This window comes from Podarcis cretensis (genome assembly GCF_951804945.1).
Source record: "Podarcis cretensis genome assembly, chromosome: 16".
NCBI classification, from domain to species: domain Eukaryota; kingdom Metazoa; phylum Chordata; class Lepidosauria; order Squamata; family Lacertidae; genus Podarcis; species Podarcis cretensis.
The window spans coordinates 16812900-16840362 of NC_137186.1; the positions used below are offsets into that span (position 1 = coordinate 16812900).

At 52.2% G+C, this 27463-nt stretch overlaps 1 protein-coding gene across 1 annotated transcript in view; it reads right to left on the bottom strand.

The window, feature by feature from the left end:
• Window positions 1-1755: 1755 nt before the first annotated feature.
• Window positions 1756-27463, bottom strand: part of ATG2A (autophagy related 2A) — a 35904-nt gene continuing 10196 nt past the window's right edge. Inside the window, exons 11-42 of the mRNA XM_079956303.1 lie at window positions 27087-27327; window positions 26107-26257; window positions 25760-25864; window positions 24930-25091; window positions 24563-24800; window positions 23881-23983; window positions 23535-23697; window positions 22547-22689; window positions 21506-21669; window positions 21092-21246; window positions 20363-20513; window positions 19910-20103; window positions 18726-18806; window positions 18401-18507; window positions 18007-18099; window positions 17144-17214; window positions 16766-16842; window positions 15486-15656; window positions 14510-14636; window positions 13037-13248; window positions 12554-12783; window positions 11795-11930; window positions 10245-10460; window positions 9183-9284; window positions 7913-7997; window positions 6933-7068; window positions 6051-6123; window positions 5021-5103; window positions 4588-4709; window positions 3850-4004; window positions 3300-3455; window positions 1756-2407 (exon numbers count right to left, since the gene is read on the bottom strand). Of these exons, the coding sequence (XP_079812429.1) occupies window positions 2171-2407; window positions 3300-3455; window positions 3850-4004; window positions 4588-4709; window positions 5021-5103; window positions 6051-6123; window positions 6933-7068; window positions 7913-7997; window positions 9183-9284; window positions 10245-10460; window positions 11795-11930; window positions 12554-12783; window positions 13037-13248; window positions 14510-14636; window positions 15486-15656; window positions 16766-16842; window positions 17144-17214; window positions 18007-18099; window positions 18401-18507; window positions 18726-18806; window positions 19910-20103; window positions 20363-20513; window positions 21092-21246; window positions 21506-21669; window positions 22547-22689; window positions 23535-23697; window positions 23881-23983; window positions 24563-24800; window positions 24930-25091; window positions 25760-25864; window positions 26107-26257; window positions 27087-27327 (4640 nt within the window). The 3' untranslated portion in view covers window positions 1756-2170. The remainder of the gene's footprint in view (window positions 2408-3299; window positions 3456-3849; window positions 4005-4587; window positions 4710-5020; window positions 5104-6050; window positions 6124-6932; window positions 7069-7912; window positions 7998-9182; window positions 9285-10244; window positions 10461-11794; window positions 11931-12553; window positions 12784-13036; window positions 13249-14509; window positions 14637-15485; window positions 15657-16765; window positions 16843-17143; window positions 17215-18006; window positions 18100-18400; window positions 18508-18725; window positions 18807-19909; window positions 20104-20362; window positions 20514-21091; window positions 21247-21505; window positions 21670-22546; window positions 22690-23534; window positions 23698-23880; window positions 23984-24562; window positions 24801-24929; window positions 25092-25759; window positions 25865-26106; window positions 26258-27086; window positions 27328-27463) is intronic.

Below are 27463 nucleotides of genomic sequence, written 5' to 3' on the forward strand. Positions count from 1 at the left end.
CTTTCCCTCCCCTCGCCCCCACTAACTCTTCAACAAGACTGGTTGCTATGGAGATGGTTTTCATTTTCTAACAAGGTGAGAGAGGGTGGGGGGAATAGCCACCCAGGGCGTGGGGAAGAGGGAAGAGGGGCCTAGTAGCAGCAGGCAAACAGTGATTTGAGGCAGGGTGCTGCCCCAAGCAAGGAGGTGGGGGGACTGGGGTCCCAATTCGCCAATCTGCAAGTGTTATTCTTTTGGGAAATGCCAGGCATACCTATTCAGAGGGGGCTGAAGAGGAATTAATGGAGGGGCCAGAATTTTTCGATTGCATTGCAATCTCACCTTTCCCTCCAAGGAGTTCAAGTTGATGCACGTGGTTCCCACTCATTAATTCCCACAACCCTGTGAGGTAGATTAGGCTGAAAGGCAGTGGCACTCGGAGCTTCATGGCGCAGTGGGGATTTGAACCCTGGTCTCTCCCAGGTCCTAGCTTGGCACTCTAACCACTGCACACCACAGGCAATCAAGAAGGGTCTTGGGCAGAAGGGATGCAGGACTGGTCCCTATTCGGACACCCCTCAGCGTAGAGGCCTGAGCAGGGAGGGGAAGGGCCAGGGAGCAGGGCTGAGCAGCAGAGTGCCCCACTTTGCACGTGAGAGGGAAGGATTTTTACAGGAGAAGCAGGCTGCAAGTGGGTGCACACTTGAATCCAGGACAGCTCCGGATGGCTGGGGAGAAGGCGGCGGCACCTTTAAGAGTTTCTAGGGAATAAGTGGCTAAGTGGCATTTCTGCCTGTGGTTAGGGCCGGGTCTGAACCCCTGGCATCTCGAAGCAGGGCTGGAAAGAGCCTTCTGGGCCTGAGATACTGCCAGTCAGCGTAAGCAACACTGGGCTAGATGATCTGACACTGTAAGGCTGCTTCCCAAAACTGCAGAGAAGTCACTTCTCCCACCCTGGGACCCTCCAGCTGTTTCGGACTACAACTCCCATCAGCCCCTAGCTGGCACTGAGTAGAAGAGGAGGAAGGGGGAACCTTCTTCACTGCTGCTGCTGCTGCTGCTGCTGCATTCCGGAAACCAGAAACTTGACCTCAGGCAGCTGGCGGCTCGCCTAGTTTCTCCAGAGTAGCACAATCCTACCCCCTGCTGGCTGCTAGGAGCGTTGCTGACTGATGCTGGTAAGAGCTCCCAATCCCTTGAACGCAGAAAACGTGCTTACCCCCCTACCTCAGCAAAGCAAGCCCTTCTAGGGCAATCACAGAATTTTAGAGTTGGAAGGAAGTTCCAAGGTCATAGAGTCCAACCCCCTGAAGTGCAGGAACGGCAGCCAATCTCTGCCTGCTCCTTCCTTGCCACACACACTTCCTGCAACATGCACGCTCCACGCCCCTCCCCAGCACAGCACGCAATCTGGGCTCAGCCCTCCGGTCCTCCTTTATTGGGGAAGTATCTCTGGCTTTTGTAACATCCAGGCTGAAGGAAAGATGTTCTGGGGAGACCAAAAAGCTTGTGCAGAACTTTTTGCTTTGCTGCTGGTCAGAATGAAACTGAATCGTGTGGTTGTGGCTGCCTGGGTTGGTCCTCCTGTTCTCCCCACAAACACACCAGCCCCCCTCCCCGCCCCCAACATGGGTGCCTGTGTCAATTCCTGCTTCTGTACCTGAAAGGAGTCGCGTCCCTGATCTGTACAGCACATCAAAACACTGTCCGACAGGGCAAAGCAGGCCAAGAAAAGGACACTTCACCCCCTTACCGAATGCTTAAGGAAGCAGGAGCTGAAAACAAGTCACGTCCTTTAATGTTCAGCCAACCTTCCGTCTCTCCCAACAACCCAACAGAGAGAGGGAGACAGAGAGAGAGAGAGAGAGAGAGAGAGAAGTTGCAGCCTGCAGCTCATGCACCAAATGGATGGCAGAAGCTATACTCCTGACAAGTACAAAAACAAGGGCGAGGCAAGAGGAGGTGGCACCACCCTCGTGATGCCAGGCGTGCTGCTGCTTGAGAGCGCGCCAATCCTGCCAAGCAGAAGCTCTTCCTCACCACGTGGTTCTTCTTCTGCGGGTGGCAAGGCTGGCAAAGCGGGAGGCTGCGTCCTTTCGCTGGCCCTGCCAATGTCCTGAACGGGGTAGATTAAGAGGAACGGCCCCGCTTCTGAGCCCGGTCAGTGGAAGGCGGCAGTGGTGGCGCCCGGTCAGTCCTGAGCCTCTTCTGAGCGCCACTTCAGGGACTCCTCCTTCCGGGCATCGGGCTTGATCTGGTTGCGCATACCACCCAGGAGGTTGGAGGTGGCTTCTGAGGCCACGATGAGGGGCTTGACCACGGTAGGAGGGATCTGCCGCAGGACGCCTCCCACCGCCCCGGTGATGCCTTTCTGCTCGTGGCCACGAGTCGCTACGTCGCAGATGGCCTGGGCTGTGTCGATGACACCCTGGAGGAAGAAGAAGAGGAGTCTGGATTTGATATCCCGCTTTATCACTGCCCTAAGGAGTCTCAAAGTGGCTAACAATCTCCTTTCCCTTCCTCCCCCACAACAAACACTCTGTGAGGTGAGTGAGGCTGAGAGACTTCAGAGAAGTGTGACTAACCCAAGGTCACCCAGCAGCTGCATGTGGAGGAGCGGGGAAGCGAACCCGGTTCACCAGATTACGAGTCCACCGCTCTTAACCACTACACCAGACTGGTGTAGAGGAGGAAGAGGAGAAAAGGATGGAGACAGAGCACGTGTCAGGGCCTGCCAGAGGTCTGTAAGCAGGGTTTTTCCAACTTGGGTCTCCAGCTGTTTTTGGACTACAGTTCCCATCATCCCATACCACTTGGCCTGCTAGCTATGGATGATGGGAGTTGTAATCCAAAAACTGTTGGAGACCCAAGTTGGGGAAACCCTGGCTGGAAGGATAATTCCTTTTCAAACATATAAAGATCATTAATTTACAAGGCAACATGTTTTCCTAGTTCAATTTTATGTAAGCTGCTGTTGTACACTCTTATATATTAACAAATGGGGGGGGGGGTGTAAACAAATAGTAATGATATTCCGCTAATAGCGAATTCAGACAGTGAGTGCCGATAGCTATGGAGCCAAAATGGGGCTGCTGGAAAATCGGAGGCAGCATTTGCTTGCCCAGAAGGACCCCAGCATGTGCAGAAAGAGAACAAGCCTCAAGGAAACTAATCCAAAGGCAGCTCAAGGAAGCCAGAATTTTGGAAGACTCAGGGCAGATAAAAGGAAGCCCTTCTTCGCACAGGGCAGAGTTAGCCTATGGAACTCACTCCCACAGGAGGCAGGGATGGTTCCCAACCTGGATGGCTCTAGGCCTTACCTCTCGCACAGTGTCATAGGCCTTGGCCACCCCTTCACGCAGGTCGGCAGGTTGCTGGCCGCGCCTCAGCTTGCGTGTGTGCTTCTTGTCCAGGAGGGTGCGCGTCATTGGGGGGGCGGTAGGGGACAGGATGTCGTAGACGGTCTCCGCTGTGGCCTGCAAGGGGGAAAGAAGGGATGGCAAACCAGGAAGGAGAGGCAATTCTGAGAACCCTGTTGCCCTTGCGGGGACCACAATGCCTTCAAATATCTGAAGGGCTCTCGCATGGGAGATGGAGCAGGCTTGCTCTCTGCTGCTCTGAAGAATAGGAATGGAGCCAACAGCTTCTAATGACAAGGAAGGGGATTCCAACTAAACGTTCAGAGGAACATTCTGAAGGCAAGAGCTGTTTGGCAGTGAAACGGGGCTGTGGTTTAAGTGGTTGGACCAGGTGGCCCCTTGAGGTCTCTTCCAACTCTACAATCTATGAACTCATCACTAAGGACTGGAGAAGAACAAGGGCCACCCCTCGCAGACCACCCCTGCCCATCTCAGACCACACGGCCCAAACCTGGATGGCCTGCACCAGGCGGTTGCTGAGCTCGAGAGCCGCCGACGCGGTTGAAGTGCCGAAGGAGGCTGCCCCACGCTGCAGGCCCCGGATGATCCGCCCGTCCTTGCGGTACTGCTCGATGGGCAGCCAGAAGAGGTCACGGAGGCCGTGGACTGGGAGGGAAGAGAGAGAGAGAGAAGAGGGCAAATGCAAGGGCAGCACCGTTGCATGTCAGGCAAAACCATTCCCCTTTACCCAGGCCTATGGCTATTCCATAATCTATGGCCTGTAAAAGTGTGGAGAGAGGAATGTTATGATTATGATTATGATTAGGCTGTCTCTGTATACTTTTTACTATGTTTTTCCATTGATGTTTTGTAATGTGTTTCTAATGTTGCACATCTCCCTGATAACTTCTGATAAAAGACTGCATGTAAAATGAATTTATTATAATTATAATTATTATTAACTGTGCTGCCGGATCAGGCCAAAGGGGGACTTACCTGGTCCAGCATGCTGCTTTCCACCATGCCCAGCTGGGTTCACACTCCTCCCCAATGGGAAATCCACATGCAGGGATGGGAAGGCAACAGCTCCCTCTCCCCAGCAGCTGGGTGTTCAGAGGTAGACTGTGCCTCCATCTAGTGCTCATAACTACCCTCCTGTTTGTATATGTAGATAGACAGGAAGCCTTCCAACCCCCAACACTGCTGCCCGATACATCCCCAGGCAACCCCCTCGTCCCGCCAGACTTACAGAGCTGCACCACGGAGTGCATAGGCCCCACGCCTCCCAGGATGCCTGGCAGTTGGTTCTTGCGGATGTCCGTCAGCCACTCGGTCAGGGCGTAGCTCACCACCTTCTCCACGCCCAGTAGCCTGCGGAGGCGGAGAAGCAGGTGGTCAGGGGCCCCAAAGGGCAACGCCCACCAGATTCGGCCCCCCAGGCCAGTGAAGCAAGTGAAGCCGTGGGGAGGGGCTGCCGGCAGAAGTGTCTCAGGCAGCGGGATGTGGAAGCACCCGTGGCTTTTCAGCCCAGCTTGACAACGGATAAATGGGGCTGCCTCCGTTCAGATGCTGGCTTCTTACTATGCACCACCAGGATGCTGGGGGGTTAGAGCCCCACCTTGCCCTCCTCTCCACTGACACACCCCACCCACCTGGCTACCCTAAAAAAGGTGGCTCCTCACCCATGTCGACAGCAGAGCCTCTTGAGCTTGAGCTCAGAGCAGTTGAGCTGCGCCAGGCCGATGAGGATGCCGGCAAAGGTGCCCTAAGGAGAAACGGAGAGAATTTTTGTAGACTGGGAAGGGACCCTGCGGGTCATCTAGGCCAACCCCCTGCAGTGCAGGAATCACAGCTGAAGAATCCCTGATAGGTGGCTGCTCTGCCTTGGTTTAAAAGCCTCAGGTGAAGGAGAACTCCCAAGGGAGTTCTCTCCACTATCGAACAGCTCTTGCTACCAGAAAGTTATTCCTAAGAAGGATGGACACTGACCCAGCGACCCCACTGCCTCTTCCAGACAGGCACTCCCCTTCCCCACCCTCGCCTTTGCTTAATCCAGGCTTTCCCAAATTTGGGGCTCCAGGTGTTTTGGACTACAATTCCCATCATCCCCGACTAGCTAAGGATGGAGTTGTAGTCCAAAAACAACTGGAGACCCAAGTTTGGGAAACCCTGGATTAATCTCTCTCCCCACGCCCATCGTTTCCTGGGCACCAGGGCCAGGCTTTAGAGGGGAGAAAGAGGCAGCCTGGTGGGGACCACCATGCCCTTTCTGTGATCCATGGGTAGGCAAACTAAGGCCCGGGGGCTGGATCCGGCCCAATTGCCTTCTAAATCCGTCCCGTGGATGGTCTGGGAATCAGCATGTTTTTACATGAGTAAAATGTGTCCTTTTATTTAAAATGCATCTCTGGGTTATTTGTGGGGCATAGGAATTCATTCCCCCCCCAAAAAAATATAGTCCGGCCCCCCACAAGGTTTGAGGGACCGTGGACTGGCCGCCTGCTGAAAAAGTTTGCTGACCCCTGTCCCATGCTGAGACCCTAAAACGCAGCCCCCTTGAGTTGTCCTGTCGCAAAAGCAACATCAGCTGGAATGGATGGCTGGAAGGTGGAGAGAGACTGAGAAGCAGCTCAGCAAAGGGGTCACTCGTAGCGGACAAGAAAGTTCCCCAGGCCTGGGGAGGGAGGGGCTCCTGCAGACCCTGCTACTCACCACTTGGTCCACGGTCACATGCTTTCCCTGGTAGTCCAGCCAGATGGGCACTTCGGATGTGAACCGGAACTCTCTGGAAGGGGAGAAGCCAAGGAGAAGGGGAGGTGCTTTTTCCCTTGTGGTGGGAAAGTGCTGGCAGCAGTGCCGGCAACCACTCCAGTGGCCTGTCTACCCCAGCATCCTGTTCTCACAATGGCCGTGTACCTCTAAGAACCTAGAAAGCTAGATAGACTGCCTCTGGGCCTGGAGGTTCCATAAGCACTTAAGAAGAGCCTGATGGATCAGGCCAACAACCCATCTAGTCCATCATCCCATTCCCAGGTGCCTCTGGGAAATCTTCAAGCAAGACCTCTGCCCTCCTGTAGTTTCCAACTACTGGTATTTATAAGCATTTATTTGTCTCCAGCTGTGGAGGCAGAGCATAGCCTGAATGGCTAGTAGCCACTGATAGCCACCTCCTCCTTCCTTCTACAGAACACACATCATCCCACAACAAGCTGGGCGATGACTCTTGTATTTCCCATCTCTCATACGCATTATAAATTCTGGAGTCCCCTGTGGCGTAGTGGTTACAGTGTCAGACCTCAACCTGGGAGACCAGGGTTCAAATCCCTACTTGGCTGAGGGTGACCTTGGGACTGGTCACTGCCTCTCAGCCTAACCTACCTCAACAGGGCTTTTATGGGGCAGAACGGGGGACAGGAAGAAAGAAAATGGGGAACGGGGGAACCATAAATGCTGCCTTGAGCTCCCTGGAGGAAAAGTGGGGTGTAAATATAGTAATTGATAGAATTCTCCGCTAAGACTCTGCAGCTTGGCCCTGCTGCCCCCCAACATCCACGCGCCCCATCCTTTCTCCCTCCCCACGTCAAGCGCTTGTACCGGAAGTAAATGGGCTGGTCGGAGGAGGAAGAGGAGGCGTTGGACAAGGAGCTGTTTTCGCTGGCCGTGGTCTCCATCGAGGCTGTCATCTCCCCCTCCACTCCCTCAGGCTCTTTCCCCGAGGACTCTGGGCGACCTATGGAGTGGAAGAGCAGCACTGGGCAATGAGAGAGAGAGAGAGAGGGGCACCTCTGGGGGCTTCTCTAGACAGCCTCTGCCATCCTTGTGACACTCTGGATGTTGCTGAAATACAACCCTCATCAGCCCCCAACCAGCATGGCCAACAGGCAGCCATGGTGAGGAGGGTGGTGCAGAACTGGGGAAGCCATTCTTCTCTAGGGAAAGGGAAAAGCTGTCCACGGAGGCACAGGTCAACTCTGTGTCCAGGGCAGCTGTCTACCAGCTCCATCTGGTACGCAGGCTGAGACCCTACCTGCCCGCAGACCGTCTCACCAGAGTGGTGCATGCTCTGGTTATCTCCCACTTGGACTACTGCAATGCGCTCTACGTGGGGCTACCTTTGAAGGTGACCTGGAAATTGCAACTAATCCAGAATGCAGCAACTAGACTGGTGACTGGAAGCGGCTGCCGAGACCACATGACACCGGTCTTGAAATACCTACATTGGCTCCCAATACATTTCCAAGCACAATTCAAAGTGTTGGTGTTGACCTTTAAAGCCCTAAATGGCCTCAGTCCAGTATACCTGAAGGAGCGTCTCCACCCCCATCATTCTGCCCGGACACTGAGGTCCAGTGCTGAGGGCCTTCTGGCGGTTCCCTTGCTGTGAGAAGCCATGTTACAGGGAACCAGGCAGAGGGCCTTCACGGTAGTGGCACCTGCCCTGTGGAACGCCCTCCCACCAGATGTCAAAGAAATAAACAACTACCCGCCTTTTAGAAGACATCTGAAGGCAGCCCTGTTTAGGGAAGTTTTTAATGTTTGAAAAAGAAGATCCTCCCAGGAAGCCAGACACTCACCTTCTGAGCCAGCCTCGCAGGGCACAACAGGGTTAATGCTGGCAGCCACACTGGTGAAGAAGTCCTTGAGGAAGAACAAGGCATCCTGGAGTAAAAGCAAGGGAAAAGCAGGAGCCTATTATTATTATTATTATTATTATTATTATTATTATTATTATTATTTAGTGTTTCTATCCCACCTTTCTGTCAAGCTGGGATTCAAGGTGGCTTACAACATTTGAGAATTAAAAAAAATGCAAAGGAATAGAAACTAACAATAATTAAAATGCATCAAAACACTTCTAGAACCAGCAATCCAAGTTTGTTTTGATCCCTGTGTATTTCATCCTTGTGCCACTTCTATTTTCATAGCAGCCATACAATAAATCTAGCAGTTAGTAATATCATCCTTGGAAGCTCCAGCGCAGACATCTCCAGTTTGGGCAAAGTGGGAGGGAGAAGAGGAGGAATCCACCCTGCTTGGTCTTGCCAGGTCCTCCCCTCCCATCCCGAAAGGCTCACAAGGAAGCCGCTTGCTCTGCTGCTGGCTGCAGCCACACTCAGAGTCACCAGACATTGGACATCTGCATCAGGTCCCTCTAGGGATGCTTTTAGGGGTGTGGTGCATGGCCTTGTCTGAGCATTTCATCCATTGCCAGAGGGATTTGAGGGGGGGTTACAGAACGAAGCCATTTTGATGTTGTACGGTTTCAGTTTATACACTTTTAATATAAATATAAATAAATTAATAATATAATATAATATAATATAAATATAAGCCCCCAACAACACATGCCTCTGCCGTATCAATATGTGATGCTTCAAAAAGGTCCCTTTGCAGAATCTATTTTATTACGATGCCTGCCAAAGTGTCCTGAGCCATCTGTTCGTTTTACTCTATTGCAATAATATGCGCCACACAGTCATTGTTTCTTATTTCTTTACCGTTTGTCCTGTTTGCATGTTGCAAACTAAATGCATCTTTAAAAACAAAAACCCAGCTCAGTCAGTAGAGCATGAGACCTTTCATCTCAGGGCTGTGTGTTCGAGCACCAGATTAGGCAAAAGATTCCTGCATTGCAAGTGGTCGGACCAGATGATCCTTTCCAACTCTCCAATTCTATGGTGCTAGGAGCAGGCCAGGCATCCGAGCGACAGCCACAGACAACCATTTTGGCTATGAAAATCCTCATCCTGTGGGAGGGCAGGGAGTTCTGAGCACAGGGGTGCTCCCAAACAAAGTGCCCCCCCACTGTCCCCTGCAGAGTACCTAACCCCAACCCCCTCTCACCTGGTCAATGTTGAGCCTGAGTGGCATCAAGGAGACACGAAGGCAGCACTCAGGACCCCCCAGACCAGATTCAGGGCAGACGTGCAGGGCTTTGATGGTGAGCTGTGAAGAAAGAGGGGGTGGGGGTGGTCAGTCTTGCAGTGGCCCCCAGCGACAGAAGACGGGGGAGCTTTCCAGAGGCTGAGCTTCAGCTGCACCAAATCCCCCCTACCCACAAAACTGTTTCACTATCAGACTCCAGGCCAGGCTGAACTACCAGAGTCTCATCAGGCCTCCAAGATCCAGGTGGGTTTATTTTTTCTGTAACATTTATATACCGCTGATTATTCTAAGGGGGGGGGGGGCTCAAACCTGTTTCCAAAAAGAACAATGAAATTGCTGATAAACAGATATTTAAAACATTCGGAGAGGGATCAAAAATAAACTAAAATCAGGTTAAAACACACATCAACATTCTATGTATCCGGACAGAGTTGACTAATCCAAAATGTCTTTAGCAGGAGTACTGTGAAGGTGCCTGCCTTCAATAGGCAGGGAGTTCCAAAGTACCACACTGAAAGATCAATCTCTTACAAATGCAGAATGGGTATTACGTGGCACCTGCAGCAGTGCCAGTTCTGAAGTGGTCAAAAGACCCATCTCGCAAGCAAACTAGTCCCAAGTTGTTAAGGGCTTTCTATACTAATAGCAACACCTTGAACCCGGGTCCAGCAGCAAACTGGCAAGCAGAAGATCTCTCTGCCAAGGGGTGAGATATATGCTGACAAGGCCTCATTCCTGTCAGCAACTGTGTCGCAGCATTCTGCACTGACTTTAGCTTCTGGATCAAGAGCAAGGGATGTCCCCACATCAAGCGTACTGCAGTAATCTAGTACTGGAGGCCCCACCGTCCCCAAAAAATAGCATACAGGAAAGGGGATCATCTGGACTTTTCCAGTCTAAGGAGAGGCGGAGACAGCCAAGAGCCAGGGGAGAAGTCTGCTCCTTAGTGCTCACCAGCAATGTGACCCACAACCCCCCACCTGCTCTCAGCTCCTCGTGCTGCTGCCCCCCCCCCCGTACCATGTTGGAGTGGGCTCGGCGCGGCATGCACTCGCTGCTGTACAGGTAGAGGAACTTGTTGATCTGAGAGGAGGCCAGGCGGTCTCGGATCTCCAGCTCCTGGACAATGAAGACCTGTCTGGCCACGGGCTGCTCCTCCAACTCCACGGAGGGTTTCTCAGATGTGCTGCTGCTGCTGCTGCTGCTGCTGGGGTAAGTTTCATGCTGGAAACTCACCTGGAGAGGAGGGGAGAGGTGAGGGCAGGTGAGGTCACCACTTTGTCCCACTCCCCCCACCACCACTGGGGGGTTTTTTTGTTTTGTTTCTTGCCAATTAATTTTTATTCATTTTCAAATTTGTAACACATTGAAACCAAATTAAAATTAATACCAGCTTCCTCCTCTCTCAGGTATATTCCAATTTTTTGGAATTCACTTTTGCATGCTGCTTATTTTACAGATTTATCTCTAATTAACATCTTTCCATTTTTTTAAAAAAGCAAATTCTTCATCCCTCAGCTATTCCCTTTTACCAACACCCGCATATAGATAAAACAAAATTATATCAAGGAACAACAAGTGAGGTTGCAATAATTTTAAATCATTCGTTCTCCTCTCCAACTTGCATGCTAGTTTCATTTTCTTATCCCTGTTAGCGTATACACGTCCAGGGGAGACTTTTCCTTCGCCACACTGTTTTGATTCATTCACCTGTCCTCAAAGGAAGCTCAGGGTGGTGTAAGATGCACCCCCCCACACTTTTCTTCTCACAAACAACCCTAAGAGGTAGGCCAGGCCAAGAGACTAAGAATGGCCCAGGGTCACCAAGTGGGTATTTTTGGTGCGTATTGTAGTCCTAGCCCAGGACTATCCCCCCACCCCGATGCCCCCCACCTCTTTCCTTTCAGATCTCTTGCACCCCACCAACCAATAAAGTGATTCCCTGCCTTGTAAGCACAGCCGTTCTCATAAGGGCCTTTCTGGGGAAATTTTTTTTTATTTTATTTTCATCCTAAGACATCAGGGTGGTTCACGGAATAAAATACAGGAGAAGAAACATGCAAGTAATTAAAACGAAACAGCAGAACAGGAACCCACCCCTTCCTACAGGCACATTTAAAAGACCATCTCATATTAATCAGCCAAAGGCCTGGTTGAAGAGGAACGCTTTCACCTGGCGCCTAAAAATATATATATACAGTGGTACCTCTGGTTGCGAACGGGATCCGTTCAGGAGGCCCGTTTGCAACATGAAAAGAGCGCAACCCACAGCAGCACATCTGCGCGCGCACGGGTTGTGATTCGGCACTTCTGCGCATGTGCATGACGTCATTTTTGCGCTTCTGCGCATGCGCGAGTGGCAAAACCTAGAAGTAATCCTTTCAGGTACTTCTGGGTTGCCGCGGGACGTAACCTGAAAGAACGTAACATGAAGCAAACGTAACGTGAGGTATGACTGTATAATGAAGGTGCCAGGTGAACCTCTCCTGGGAATCGGGACACCCATTTTAAACTCAAAGGAGCCCCCTGAGCAGCGAGCGAGGCCCCCCTCCTTAGCCACCAGCTCTCACCTTTGTCAGCTGGATCTCCATCAACAGGTCGTGGATGCGGCTGGTGCCCCCCTGAGCCCGCCAGGTGTTCTGGGGCCGGTTGGTGACAGAGGAGCGGGACGGGGATGAGCGGGCGCTGGAAAGAGACGGCTTCGTCCTGGAGAAGGTGGGGCAGAAAAAGATGGGGAGCGAGAGCTTGTTAAAGTCAACAGATGAGGCTTGCTCCTCCGCCCCGCCAGCCGTAAGAACATACTAGAAAAGCTTGCTGGGCGGATGGCAAATGGCCCGTCTGGTCCAGCATCCCATTCGCATAAATGGCCAGCTAGATGCGTCAACAGGAAACCAGCAAGCACAAGAAAACTTTCCCTCCTTTTGGTTTCCAGAAACTGGCACAGGCAACTCCCCATTTATGCGAGGGGCCTCTGTGCGTGTAACTGAAATCATGTGTATTGGGAAGACCCTGGGGAGTCCTAGTGGCGTGCAAGGAGACCCCTTCCCAGAGTCCAAAGAGGATGTCCTCTTTGGGCTCTAGGGAGGGTCTCCTCACCAGCCAGAAGGGAGGCGGGGCTTGCACCACTGGCGTGCAGGGAGGGAGTGACGGCTGCTGCACTTCCCCGCATGTCAGCTGTTAGGCAGGGAGGCTTCAACAAAGACATCCTCTTCAGGCTCTAGGGATGGTCTCCTTGCGAACCAAGGGGACCTTCTGGGGTGGGGTAGGGGATTAAATTAAAAAAACAGGTGGCAAAGCAACAGGTAGGCAGCTGAGGGCGAGTGGCTCACCTGGGTGAGTGGGCGTGGCCAGAGGCAGAGCGCCCCAGCCCAAAGTCCCTCCCGCCATAGAGATGCCAGACCACCGAGATCTCCCGCATCATCACCCGGCTCTCGGGGACCGGGAAGCGTGAGGGGGCCTTCAGGAGGTCCGTGCTCCCCAGGGGGCGGGAGAAGTGCCCCTCCTGGATGCGAACGGGGCCTTCCAAGAGCTTTGTCACTACAGGCTCCCCGTCTCGGGGCTGCGGAGAGAGGAAGCAAGAGGCAGGATCAGAGCACAGAGTTTCCAGAAACTGGTATCCAGCTGTGGAGGCAGAGCAGAGCCATCAATAACGCCTCTTAAAGCCATCCAAGTTGGAAGCTATTGCTGCCTTCAGACAGGTGGTTCGGCAAGGGTCCTTGGCTTTGCTAAATCCACAGAAATAAAGGCTTGGCTCCAGAGACAGCAGATGGCCTGAGGCTTGTCACTCCCCTTGCAGAAGGGCCAGTCCGTACCGGGATTCCTGTGCCTGGGGCGTCCAGGATGCAGAAGTCGTCCGTGGCTTCGCTCTCGCCCTCACTGTCCTCCGAAGGGCTGAAGTCCAGCCCCTCCCCGACGGGGGTGGGTGGTGGGGCCGGGGTCTTTCCTGCCTTGCCCATGGCTCCGTTCTCCCCGGGGAACAGGTAGACAGAAACCGGGGAGGGCTGCCGCCTGAGCCCGGAGTCACCTGGGAAAGGGGGAAAGGTGATATTAGACAGGGCAAGCCCCACTCAACTTGTGTTCCTCCCAGCTCTGAGCTTTGGGAAGACCAGCAGGGAAGACGCAAAAGGCGCAGCTGAAGGTGGGATCAGGGGGAAGCATTCCCTCATGAAACAAGAGCAGAAAACATGTCTCATGTTAGAGTGGATGGTTTTGTCAGGTGTTATATTAGAGTGGATGAGATTACACATAGCTGACAGATGAAGAATTGGAGGTTCTTTATTTTATTTTTTTGCTTTTCTCTTTCTTACATTATTCCTTCTTTTTCTTCCCTTTCCCATTTTATTGCTTCTCCTTCTCTCTCTCTTGCTCTCATTCTTTCTCTCTTTTTCTTCTTCTTTCCTTTTTTGTGTTTTTATATAGATCAATGTTTTCATTTTGATAAAAAAAGATATTTGATGATAATCATTGTATCCCTTTCCCCAATTGCTAATAAAATACATTAAAAAAAAAGAAAACTCAAAAAGCTTCATTTGCTGATAATAATTGTTACTACTACCAGACTGGGAACCTCAGGCCTGAGGGCGGAATCATAGAATCACAGGAAGAATCATTGGAAGGGACCCAAGGGCCATGCAGTCCAACCCCCTGCCTCCTGGCCTCTCTACTTGGCCCTTATGTCTACCTTGCTTTTGCCTGGCTGGAACTGTGACGCTGCTGCTGCTTGACTCCTAGGAGGATGGAGAGAACTGTTGCTCCACAGCCCTGGTCCCAGCTGATCACTTGAAGGAGGGTCTCCACCCCCATCGTTCAGCCCGGACACTGAGGTCCAGCGCCGAGGGCCTTCTGGCGGTTCCCTCACTGTGAGAAGCTAAGCTACAGGGAACCAGGCAGAGGGCCTTCTCGGTAGTGGCACCTGCCCTGTGGAACACCCTCCCACCAGATGTCAAAGAGAAAAATAACTACCAAACTTTTAGAAGACATCTTAAGGCAGCCCTGTTTAGGGAAGCTTTTAATGTTTAATAGGTTATTGTATTTTAGTGTTCTGTTGGAAGCCGCCCAGAGTGGCTGGGGAAACCCAGCCAGATGCGTGGGGTATAAATAATAAATTATTATTATTATTATTATTATTATTATTATTATTATTATTATTATTAATAATAATATCATCATCATCATCACCCTGCCATATCTTGCCCCAACGCTTGGCGAAGAATTGCTACCCAGCATCATCCAGGGAAAGCCAAGCATCCCCTCCTGCACCCCCACTCCCTATTGCTCCTCCTTACCCATCTCTCCGGTCAGTTCCTGGAGGCTGCGCTCCGTGTCAATGAGGGCATCCGTGAGGTCTTGCTGGTTGATGGCTGCAGTCTCAGCAGGTGGGCACGACGGCAGCGACGCCGGGCTCTCAGACAACTAGCAGGGTACAGAAGAGGGTGTGAGCGCACTGGGAGCGGCAAGGGCGAGAGAAGGACGCCCACCCAAGGAAGGTGGCTCTCCAATGAATTTGTATTAAGTTTCAAAACTTTTAAGCAAGTTGCATTCCAATGAACCTCCAGTTTTATACAAAGTTGACTTCCCACCCTTCTTCCATTCCCTCTCTTTCCTGCTGTGCGACATAACATTTTATCATTAATCGTTTATGCTTTATCATCTGCGGCCGCCTATTTCAAAATCCTGTTCACACTTTTAATTATCGTAACTCTAATATGTTCCAAAGTCAAAATATCACTCAGAAAAATGGAGGGGGGTTGCTTTCAAGTCTCACCTGCTGCTTCATCTGCATTTTTAGCTTTAGTTAGATTAAGCTGTGCAAATTGCTGAATAGGGAGCTGGGCATTTAATTGGCTCCATTCATTTAATGAGATGACTGATTGGTGTATGGTGGTGGGGAAGAATGAGTTGATTTTCTTTTGCTTTAATTATTTTGCTTCCTGATCTTTTAGGGGATGCTTGGATTTAGTCCTTTACTATGGATTTTCCTTGCATTTTTTCACAGCTGATTTTTATGTGGCAATGTTTATTCTGATACTGACGAGGATACTCTATTTAGTTAAGTTTTATAGAATGCAGAAATTCTCTCCTTTTGGTTTTGGCATCTGCTGTTTATTTAAGATGATTTAACCTATGTTGCAAACCACTTAAAAGAGTTTTGTTTAACTACGAGCGGTATATAAATGGTCCAAATAAAAAACTAAAAACACAAGCTTACGGTTGGAGGTGGCAGCAACCCCAGCCCCCCCCCCGCACCCACTTGGCACTCACCTGCACCTTCTGGCCGGCGATCTCTGTGGGGCTGTCATGGTGGGGCGGGGGGTGCAAGTCCCCATTGTTCACCACGTACTGGATGAGGTTGGCGAGGGCTGCACAGGAATCTGCGCAGGTGTGCACATGGACCACATTGTTGGAGCAGCGGAGCTCAAACAGAGGGCGGGTCTGAACCAAAGCGGGAGAGAGAGAGAGTGTGTGTGTTAAAAAAAGAAAGGAAAAAAATCGCCCCAGACAAATGTCTTCTTGCTGGCTCCCAGTCTGGATGTTTAAAATGAGGATTGGAGAAATTCATGGGCTATCGATGGCTGCTGGCCACAACAGCTGTGCTCTGCCTGGCCATCTAAAAGGATAAAATGTGGTACGTGTATTAAATGTTCATGGAGGAGGAAGCTATTGTTAAGGAGGACGAGGCCACTGATGGCAACTAGCCAGGATGGCTTTGCTCCATAACTAGAGGCAGCAGTGCTTCTGAATACCGCAGGAGAGGAGAGGGCGCTTGTGCTAAGATGCTGCCTGCCAGTTTCCCATGGGCATCTGGGCAGCCGCTGAGAGAACAGTGCTCTGGAGGGTAGAACTCGAACCAGGGGCTTCAAGTTACAAGGAAGGTGATTTTCATTCCTGGTAGAAACAGTATGGGATTGTTTCTTATACCAGGTTCATCATGTGTCATGCTAAGGGAGACACTAGCAATTCTATCTTGGTGTATGTTAACGCAAATGTTATAGTGGATCAGTGTATTTTAATAGACCACTGTATACTTTTTTGGAAGCTGCCCAGAGTGGCTGGGGAAACCCAGCCAGATGGGTGGGGTATGTATGTATGTATGTATGTATGTATGTATGTATGAATGAATGAATAAATAAATATAATAAATATAATAATAATAATATTTCTGACTAAACATCAGGAACAACTTTCTGACAGTGAGAGCTGTTCCACAGTGGAGGTTGGGTGGCCATCTGTCAGGGATGTTTTAGCTGAAATTCCCGCATTGCAGGGGTTTGGACCAGATGACCCTCAAGGTCCCTTCCAACTCTATGAGCCTATGACAAGAGGCCTGATCCAGAAAGCTCCTCTTAGGTTATTTTTGCCTACGTCTCAAAAGGAGATGGAAGACGTTGTTCCCATCAGCCCCTTTCCCAGCCCTGGTGAGTCAGGACTTCTGCTCCCCACGGAAGGGACTTCCACAGAAAGCAAGCAACTTGGACTAGAGACGCAAACCCTCCTTGCAAGGTGGCTTCCTGCGTCCCCCATAAAGGCGTCTCAGAACTCACCAGCTTCCCTGTCGTGGCTCCCTTAAACGTGGTGATCACCAGCTCCAGAAGGTCCACATCCACAACGCAAACATAATCTGAGACCAGGAGACAGAGAGAGGAGCATTACTTCCAGCGTCAGAGAAGCTGGTCTGCCTGCAGAAGGTCCTAGACAGAGAGAGGAGCATTACTTCCAGCGTCAGAGAAGCTGGTCTGCCTGCAGAAGGTCCTAGATGGGACCGCCGGCATATCTCCAGGTAAAGGTGAGGGCAGGGAATGCATAGCTCTTCAGGTGCTCCCTGAGAACAGGATGCTGGACTAGATGGGCCATGGGCCTGATCCAGAAGGCTCTCCTCTTCATGTTCTTATGTAGGGAGAGCCAAAGCCTGGCAACATTACCTCTCCTCAGGTCGCCCATCTCTGTGTCGCATTTGTTTGAGAGGTAAAGGGCCGAGTCATCCAAAATGAACCTGCGGGGAGAACAGGGTGGCTGGTTAGCAGCATCCTGGGGGGAAACAGGTCAAGAGGAGCCAATAGCTGCTTAAGCTGTGCCTGCAGAAACTGGGGGTGTTCCAAAGGGAGAAGGCACCTGATCTGCAGCGCCTACTCCCGCTTTGCCAGCCAGTAGGAGGACACAATAGAGAGGGATAAACCCTTGGGACGGGGGCGGAATATATCCTACCTCAGAGGGTTGTTGTGAATTAAACAGCTCAAAAGCTGCTAGGCAGCCATAGAAGGGACTGGGTGGCTTTGAGCCACTCACCGTCTGTTGCCCCAAGTGACCTCATAAAATAAGTGGGGGCAGGGAGAGAAGCAGACAAACTACCTTGTGCACTTTGGGGTGTGTGTGCAAGTAATTAAGTTCCAAGTACAGTGGTACCTCGGGTTAAGTACTTAATTCCTTCCGGAGGTCTGTTCTTAACGTGAAACTGTTCTTAACCTGAAGCACCACTTTAGCTAATGGGGCCTCCTGTTGCCACTGCACCGCCGGAGCACGATTTCTGTTCTCATCCTGAAGCAAAGTTCTTAACCCGAGGTACTATTTCTGGGTTAGCGGAGTCTGTAACCTGAAGCGTATGTAACCTGAAGCGTATGTAACCCGAGGTACCACTGTATGGGCAATCATAGCAGCTGTCTTGGCCCCAGACCTCCCCCCTCCAGTGCGTCCCATAGGCTGCAACCAGCTGGCCTCAAGGTCTCCTCTCTGTGCAAGTGAAAGGAATCTGGGAAAGAGCAGGATAGGAGGTTGAGACACGACCCACCGGAGGAGGAAGACGGATGTGTCCACAATGATGTTGCTGGAGAGGGTGAAGGTCTCGGCTGTGATGAGGACCCGGATTGGCAAGTAGAGAGGCCTGCAGGGGAGAAGACAGAACTCAAGTGTACCAGGGGTGTTGGACAGCGGCTGCCATCCTCCCACCCCAAGTCACCTGGACCTCTGTGGGTAGCAGGAAGAGGCTGCCTCCTCTGGTCACTTCTCTTCCCACACCCGTCACAGAAAGATGTTGCACACACTTCTGCAGGGGATCTGGGCCAAAAGTGGACCCAATAGAATTAATCTGAGTCTTGAAAAACACATAGAGCTGAAAGAGGAAGTGGGAAAGAGTGCCACTCTGAGCTGGCAGAGAAGGCAGCCTCCTATGTCCCAATAAATACCTGTAATCCACAGCACAGCTGAACAGGTGGGTGTGCAGCACTGTGATGACCGTCGGGGGCACAAAGCCCAGGATGGGGTCATCCAGGACATCCAGGAAGTCAATCAACTGAGGGGACAGATGAGCACAGTCAGATTTCGGGGACACACACCCTCGGCATGAGACCGGTCAACGCTGACAGCCCTCTATGGCAGCAGAGACCCAGATCCCCTTCCCCATCGTGCAAAGTGTGGAACTCCTGGCTCAAGAATCGTGCTCAACCCCTCACAGTGCACGACCTGCCTCTCTACACAGACCAGACAGCCCTTGGGGGGGGCAGACCTCACCTGCGTGTACCAGCTCTGGTGGGTCAGGGCCATGTGATGACGCATGGTGGCCCCTTCAAGGCGCAGCGTCACCAGGAACTCCTGAAACAGACAAGGCAGAAACAGGGGTCTCAGGCCACATTCAGACACGCAGCCGCGCCACCTTGAAAGGCACACTTTGCCTCTGATTTTTTCTCAGTGGGAAAAGCCCACTGCACAACACCCTGACCAGGTAGGGGCGAATGATGAGAAAGCAACCTGGGTAACGTTGGAAGTATTGAAGCAGTTCATCTGGGATGTCCTGACCTCACTATTCCCCCCGCCCCCTGTTTAAATTATTATTAATATTTATTAGTTGTGGTTTTTCAGAAGAGAGAACTCAAAGCAACTTTGAAAAAACAAACCAAAATCAAAAGGCCAAGTGCCAAAACAGGTATAGAATAAAACTATACCTGAAATACACCAGTAATACAAATAAATATTAGCAGATCCAACTCAAGTTTTTTTTACTTTTCTATGGTTTTATTGCATGGTTTTGTTTTTATTGTTGCAAAACCACTTTGAGGTGTGTGTGTAAGATAGATAGATAGATATGGTTGCATATAAATATTTTAATAAATAATATAACCCCACCCCACAAAAAATCAGATCCAAAAGCCTGGGAGAAGGAGAATGTTTTTGCCCTAAAAACATAGTGAGGGTGCCAGGCATGCCTCCCCGGGGAAAGCATTCCATGAATGGGGGAGCCCCCACTGAGAAGACCTCTATTAGGCAGAAGTGGTAGGATTCAAGAACTGGGACCCATGGGCTCAGCCTCTGTGCTACCTGAAAGTTATGAAAGCTGTGAAGGAACAGCTCATGAAAATATGGCTCTTGTGTGGCTTGGGGGTCATGCGTTTCAGAGTTCAATGAATCGATTCTTAGAGCTTGTGTTTTTTACTGTATACACCACTTTGGTGGCTTTATGCTACGAAGCGGCCTATCAATTTAACAAATGAATGGCACTAGACAGAGCCATTTCCTCTGACTCGACCACCTTTATTGGCTCAGCGTGGTCCTACCTATCACCTTGCAAGCTGCTGGCCCTGAAGGATGGGGCAGGAATAAAAGAAAACAAATCTTCCCCCAGGTTTGGAAGTTCCAAAGATCGCCCCACCAACAGCCCAAAGGCTGTGCAGGAAAGATGGATCCAACGGTCACAATACCTTGATGTTCTTCTCCAAATCCAGGTTGATCTGGATAGCCAGGGAGAGCATCTTCAGGGGCCCGTCCTTCTTGCTCCCCAAGGGCCAAGTGATGGGGCCCTCCTGGGAGGCATAAATGGTGGGGTTGAGCCCCTCCGGGGGCAAAAAGTTGGAGATTTTCAGATGCTCCGCCATGAGGTAGTCCTCCACCACAGCTGCAGGGACAAGAGAGGACATCCTGGGTTAACATTTCCTAGAGGTTTGCAACCTTCCCCTCCAAAGAACAGCTCCCCCGAAGGGTCCCGAATCCTTCCTTATTTGGCAAGGAGAAATGATGCCTTATCAGGGATGGATAACAGGGGGTTAACCTCCATTTGACGTGGCCACCACCCCTCCCAGCCAGCCAGCCACAAGTACCCACTGACCCTGGCACACCCCTATTCCCCCTTCGCGGCCCAGGGGCCAGAGACCTACCCTTGTGATAAAGTGCAACTTTCTCTGCCTCAATGCAGAAGTAGCCGAGGTCCTCGCGACCCTTGTACCGCGAGACGCTGAAGAGACTGCCGCTTTCCACGTCCAGGACCAGCTCGCCGTGAGATCCCTCCAGCTTCTTGCCCCCCTCGCCCTGCACAGCCAGAGAGAGAGAGAGATGGGAGTGGCGGTCACCAACTTGGATGACTTTAGAGGAACACACAAATTCATGGAGCCACAATGGCTCTGCTCTGCCTCTGCGGTTGGAGGCAGAAATGCTTCTGAATTCCACTTGCTGGAAGCAACAGAAGGGGAGAGGGCTCTTGCGCTCGAATCCTTCCTGAGGGTTTCCTACAGGAATCTGGTTGGCAAGAGCCCCAGGTGAGCTGGCAACCAGGAGCCATGGGCCAGGACCAAAGGACCATAGTCAACAGCTCAGGAAGCCCTAGTGGCTCAAGCAAGCCCTAGCTTGCAGGGAGCACACAGCAGCCGTGCCAACAAGCTAAAGGATCTATGCCAAACCTAAGATTTAATGCCCCTTCCCAAATTTAGCCACAGTACATGGTTGAAAGCTTCTCATACTGCTTAGGGATTATTAAAATGCTGAACAGTTTATGAATGCTTTATAATTAAAGTAACATCAGATAAAATAAATAATGCCTCCCCCATCTCAGGGTCACATGAGTGGTCAGCCTGTAACCTTCTCTCTCTTCCCTTCCCACCCCCCTTTACCTTGGCATCGCACAGGGCTGTGACCCTCCCCTTCCCCACAGAGAGCACAACAGAGACACAGCTCTGGGGAAAGGGGCTCCTCTGTTCCCCCTTCTTCCGCTGTGCTGCCTCATCCACGGAGTAGAAGTGAGAATCTTCATCTTCAGAATCTGAATCTGGAAGGCAGGGAGAGGAAGGCAGGGAAGGCATTTTTTTACAGACCCAAAAAACCTCTGCACTGCCCAAAATAGAGCCTGTTTCCTGCTGCCCCCCCCCCCGCCAGGTCCAAGCAGAATATAAAGCATGCTTGGCCAAGTTGCAAGATGGTGATGGCCAAGACCCAGTCTTGCCTCTCAAAGGAACTGGTGTGTACTAAAACCCTCCTCCCTTCCCTCCCACCCCCCACCCTCCGACATGGGGGCTGCCCTCCCTCACCCAGCTTAAAGGCCGACTTGCACATCTTGAAGTTCTCCTGCCAGCGGGTGTCTGCTGGTGCTTCTCCAACAAAGGGGGCTGTTGTGGACCCAGCGCCCCCCAGAAGCTCGGAGGGGGTGGGGGGTGGGCTGAAGGACTCGAACATCAGGAGATCATTATTGATCCTAGAGGAGGAAAAGAAGGTCGGCATGAACAGCCTGTCCCATGACAGTGTGGTGTAGTGGTTAGAGTGCGGGGCAAAGACCTGGGTGAGATCAGGGCTCAATCCCCTCTTGGCCAAGAAGCTCACTGGATGACCTTGGATGCCAGTCAACTCAGCCGCACCTCACACGGTAGCTCTGAGATTTTTTGGTGAAGGGCAGTATATAAATTTAATAAATAATAGTAGTAATAATAAGTAAGAAACTCTGCACTATGTGAATAAGTTGAGTTAAACTGTGGAACTCCCTCCCACAGGAGTCAATGAAGACCACCACCTTGGATGGCTTTAAAAGAGGATTGTATGAATTCATGGAAGACAAAGTTCTCAAGAGCTACATTTCTGTTGTCCTTATGACCACAGGTTCCCCACCCCTGAAGCTTATCCCAAGGATGCAGCAAATGTCAGGGACTGCAGAGCCCACCAGCTAGGTTAGAGGATCAGGGCGTGGTGTCCATCATGGCCATGCAGGGCAGAGAGAGAGAGATGCCCTGAAGGTCTTGTTTCGAACCAAGGGAAGGGCCACAAGCTCAATGGCAGAGCAGGTGTCATGAAGGCGGGCTAAGTCCCTGGCAGCAGGTAGCAGTCAGAAAATATGAAAGACCCTGGAGAGATGCTGCCAGTCAGAGCAGACAATACTGGTCTACATGGACAAATGGCCTGACCTGGTCTAAGGCAGATTCCTCCCATTCCCCCGATGGAAAGGACAAATTCGGCTTTCTGAGTACTGTGACTCTTTCCCACCCCTTGTGCAGAAGAGCCTCGAGGAGGACATGCCCAACTTGCTCAGGGGCTCCTGCTGCCCCCCACCCCCTGGACGCCCAGGCGCACGGGACTCTGACCTGTTGTAGATGCTCTCGTAGAAGTCCTTACTGGGGAGGAAGATGTGCATGGTGGGGAAGGTCACCTCCAGGGCATACTGGGAGGCCTCTAGCGTCTGGCTCTGGAATTCCGCCATCTCCTCGGGATCTCCAGGGATCACCATCTAGAGGGGAAAAGTGGAGGGGCAGGGTGGATCAGAAGCTGGCAGGAAGCTGGTGCCAACGCCACACAGAAGAACTACAAAACTCCCACCCACAGGGGGCATATACTGTTAGAATTCCTGCTCCGTGATTGCAGTCATGGAATTGTTGTCTATCACATGATGGTATACGTTTTGACTCCACAAAGTGGGAAGTGACGGCGACAGGATGTTTGTGTTACTGTGTTCCATGAAGTGGGACTATTGTCCTTTGTTTTTTCTCTTTGCTGTCTGATGCTAGAGAGAGAGTGAGCCATGTTGCAGTGCTCCATGTGTGTTTATATGTAAATAAAGTAGATTAGCCAAAATGCTGAGTTGCTGAGGTCCGTCATGCGAACTGCGCAGACTCTGCGGATCCCTAAGTGTGCCGATGTCTGTTGGCATCCGTCACTGTGATGTTTGGGCTGCAGAAAGCTTTTGAAGCTCCCGAACGATCGACCAGGAGGGAGAGAACATGCCAGTTGGGCATGTGTCTCTACCAGAGTCCTACTCGAGTGTAGGACGAGCTCCTGACATATACATGGAGGAGGGGAAGGCGATCAATGGCTGCTAGCCAGGATGGCTGGGCTTTGCCTCCACAGCCCAAACCTGCAATGGTTCCGGATCCCAGTTGCTGGAAGCCACAAGAAGGGAGATTTGCTCTTGGGTCCTGCTTGTGGGCTTCCCATGGGGTCATCTGGTTAGCCGCTGTGAGAAGCAGATGCTGGACTAGGTGGGCCATTGGCCTGGTCCAGCAGACCCCCCCCCTTAGGTTATTAGCAGCTACACACACACACCCCACCACCCCCTGGGTTGCTTCACCCTCTCACCTCCTCCGTCTCGTACATGGTCCGCTTGGAGGAGAAGGGCGAAGGCTCCGGCTGCTTCAGCTCGCAGGGGCTCTCGGCTGTCGACAGCTCCATCTCTCCGGGCTTCGCCAGGGCCAAGTCCCAGGGAGTGTCGCTGGCCCGAGGGCGGAGGGTCAACGCGATTCTGCCAGGGGAGAGGACAGCGCTGGAGAGAGGGGCCAGAACCTTTGTGGATGCTTCCCCCCCCCCCAAAAAAAAAAAGACCCAAGACGTCGAGACAGAGAGCAGGATGCCCTCGCCAAGGCAGCACCCAAGCACACCCTGACTGCTGTAGCAAAGGGAGGTTGCACGCGGAAACCAGACTTACTTGGGGAGGAGGTACTTCTTCCCCGTCCCTTTGGCGGACAGGTCGGGGGCTTTGACGACCCGCAAGCACGGCACGGCCAGCTTCTCGGCGCCTTCGTACGTGCCTGCAAATCACCCAAACAGCATCAGGGTTCAGATCCCCACTCCCGGGCGAAAGGAGACCCGCTCCAAAGCTGGCACCCAAACCGCATCAAACCATCACCACTCCTTGCATTCAGGACTTGTTGGGGCATGGATCTTGGAATTTATGTTTATTTACTGAATTTAAATCCCACCTTTCCACCAAGGAAACGTTAACTGCTTTGGCGCGTCCCAGGTCCCCTCTTGTCTGAGCTGTGGCAATAAGTGGGAGGGGCGGCAGCAACTACTGGCAAGTAAGACCCGCCGCTGGCAGCACTGCAGGTTTGTTGTGTTGCAGCTGGACGAAGAAGTGGTGGGAGAGGCACCCTTGGGCGTTGCCCCCCTTTGTCACAACAGGGCCATTCCTAGGAGGCTGAATCTTTCATACACAAATGCTACCTTGTACCAGGGGGCGTGCCCACTTCTGACTTGCCCAGATACAGGCAATGTTTAGACGCCGGCAACGTCTGCCCTCGCCCACTTGGCGGCTGCAGGGAGAAATCCGATGGGGGTCTTTTTGGAGGGAGGGAGGGAGCAGGGGTCCTGCAGCAGCCTCTCCTTACCATGCAGGTCACTGAAGGCAAGTTCCAGCTGGGTGACACCTGCCAGCCCGAGCTCCACCTGCAGCTCCACTCCGGCCAGGTCCAGGCGCAGGCTCTCCTGTCGCACGGCCTTCTGGGCCCAGGGCCTCCTCTCAGGCCACGGACGGAGGTCCGGGATCGGGAACTGCAGCCTCAGGGTGGCCTTGGGCGCTGCCAGTCGCACACTTGCCTGCCACTTGGCAGCAGGGGGAGAATCTGCCTGGCGCCCAGCCAGGAGAGGGGTGGGGAAGAGAGGGGAGAGAAAACCATTAGAGGATGCTCTTCCTGGTGGGGGCGGGGGGAAGAAGTGGGCGCTGTGGCCTCTCAGTCTGCTCCGCCCCCCACTTACCAAGTGTGCCTCGGGCGGCCAGGCTGGCGTGGAGGGCGTCGTGGCATGGCACAGCAGCGAGCAAAGGCGGTCGAGTGTCGCCAGGTCCACGTCTGAGCAGAAGTCGTCCAACTCGGCCACCAGCTCCACCGTTTGCTTGGCAGGGACCTTGGCAAGGCGGCTCTGGAAGTACAGTAGCAAGAGTTGGCAAGCTGCAGGTGTTTCCCCAGCAAAAACAAGAGCTCTGCTAACCCAGGTTTGGCCCAAGTCTTAGGTTGCATTGAGGCACTCCAGGTCCCATCGGACTACAACACCTCACTGTCTTTGCAGCCTTCGGCTAATGAAAGTCAAGAGTCTAAAAACACCTGGAAAGCCACAGGCTGGTTTAGACTTGGGACCTGGCTCTGCCCAGCTCTCATTTTAATTTTATCCAGGTTAACTCTTTCCTGGAAGTATTTTTCAGAAACAAAATGAAACGCGGAGGATTTCTGCAGTTCCCAACCAGGGAGAGGCCTTTTTCTGCTATGACGCTCCCAAGTTATGGAACGACCTTCCCAGAGAGGCTGGCTCACCTGGTGCCTGCATTGCCACTTTTTGAGCCAGGGGTGGCTAACTTGTGTCCTGCAGGGCAAACCCAGCCCACTGAGGCACACCGGTCCCTGGCAAAGCACTTTCCTTGCTCTTCAAGGGTGTTGGTGGGACATAACAGGACACACTCATGCATTTATGGTTTGCCAAGGAAGACGAAGGCTCCGCCCACTGCTGCCCAGAATTTCTCCAGCGACTGAGAAGGGGAAAGGAATTTGCTGCTGGATCTGTGCAAAAAGCACCCTGCCTGCTGCAAGACTCACCTTGGAGGATGAAGGCCGCTTCTCTGAATGCTTGGTTTGGAGACGGGCACAGGGGCGAGGCGACTGGCTGTAGGGAAAGGCACTAGGGGTGGCGAAGACCAGCAGCTGAGAAGGAAGCAAAATCAGTTTCCCAAGGACGCCCTCTGACAAAAGAACCCCATGCTCTTCATCTGACAGGCGGCTGCTCCACTGATAGTTTTGTTGGCAACATCAATGCAACCAGGACTCCGGGGAGCCTCCAGTTTGTCTGGGGCAGGAAGTGCAAGTGGACATGGGGGGGGGGAGGAGTGAGCAGCACCCAGGTGCCCCCCGCTCTTGCACTCCCCTTGATGGAGCTCAGCCCTCACCTCGGTGTACTCTGGCTTGGCTTGCGTCCTGTCGTCTGTCCACAGGCACTCCAAGATCTCCAGGAGCCCAAAGGATGCATCCCAGCTGAACATGTGCAGCTGCCCAGAGGCTTTGTGCTCGCAGCTGATCTGCACGGCGGCCCCAGTCAGCCTGGAAGAGGCAAACAGACACCCAGATGGCAAACGTGGCAAGCGCAAGGTGCAGGATATGTCCCTTGCCTGCTGGCAGCGAAGCACAGAGCAGGGGCGGGGACCCGGGGAGCCTCCGGGTGCAGTTGGACTACAACTCCCATCATCCCTGATCCAGCAGGCTCTCATTAAGTCACATCCACTGTAGGATGTCTACTATCTCTGCATAGCTCAGTCAGTTAGAGCATGGTGCTGAAAACGCCAAGGCTGCAAGTTCGAATCCCCGTAAGGGACAGCTGCATATTCCTGCATTGCAGGGGGTTGGACTAGATGATCCTCAGGGACCCTTCTGATTCTATGATACATTTTTGCAAGCCAAGTGGAATGGCAATCCAGTGGTTCCCAAACTTTTCCAGGCCAATGCCCCCTTGGTTCCCTAAACTCACCCCCTGGACCTCCCACCCTACCTTGTCAAATGCATTCTTTGCATGACCCACTGAGGAAGATAATATCACAGTGAAACTCAAAACTGTAACAATTAATTGCACATTTATCCAAAATCCAATGAAAACTATTTAGTTTAATTAATTCAACAATATTGATGAACTTGATCCAGTGATGCCAGCTTTTGAAAGTCTGGTAGTTATTTACACCTACAGCAGCCCCCTTCTGTCCCCTTGCCTCTTACAGCAGCACCCCCCCCCCCAGGTAATCCCATTGCTACTGCCTACTTTGGGAACCACAGATTTAAACAAATGTTATAACACAAACACACACCACAGGGCCTGGGCAGAGCACCTGGGTTGTTGTTGTTTTTTGCTGTGCTCAGGCCTTCGGTTCCCAATACATACCTGACATTGCTGCGTGGACAGGCCCCCTCAAAGCACTGGCGCAGGGGCTGGAAATCCCGGCCCCCAAAGGCAGAGTCCTTCAGGCCCCCGAGCTGGGAGAAGAAGCGCTGAGCCAGCTGGAGGTGTGGGGCCTCTGGGGTCTGGTGCAGCAGGGTGAGAGTGAGCCCTCCAATTGTCAGCCGCAGCAACACCTCAGGCCGCTGGTTCTCCAGAGAGGGGGGTTGCGGGTGGCTGGTCTTGCCTATGCAAGGAAGAGAGAGAGAGAGTGAGTCTTGGAGCAGAAAGACCTGAACTTGGACACAGCTGCCCCAGAAATTACTGGGAGAAACTCTTAAGAAGTTGTCAGACTGCTGGTCCACCAAGTCCAGCACTATCTG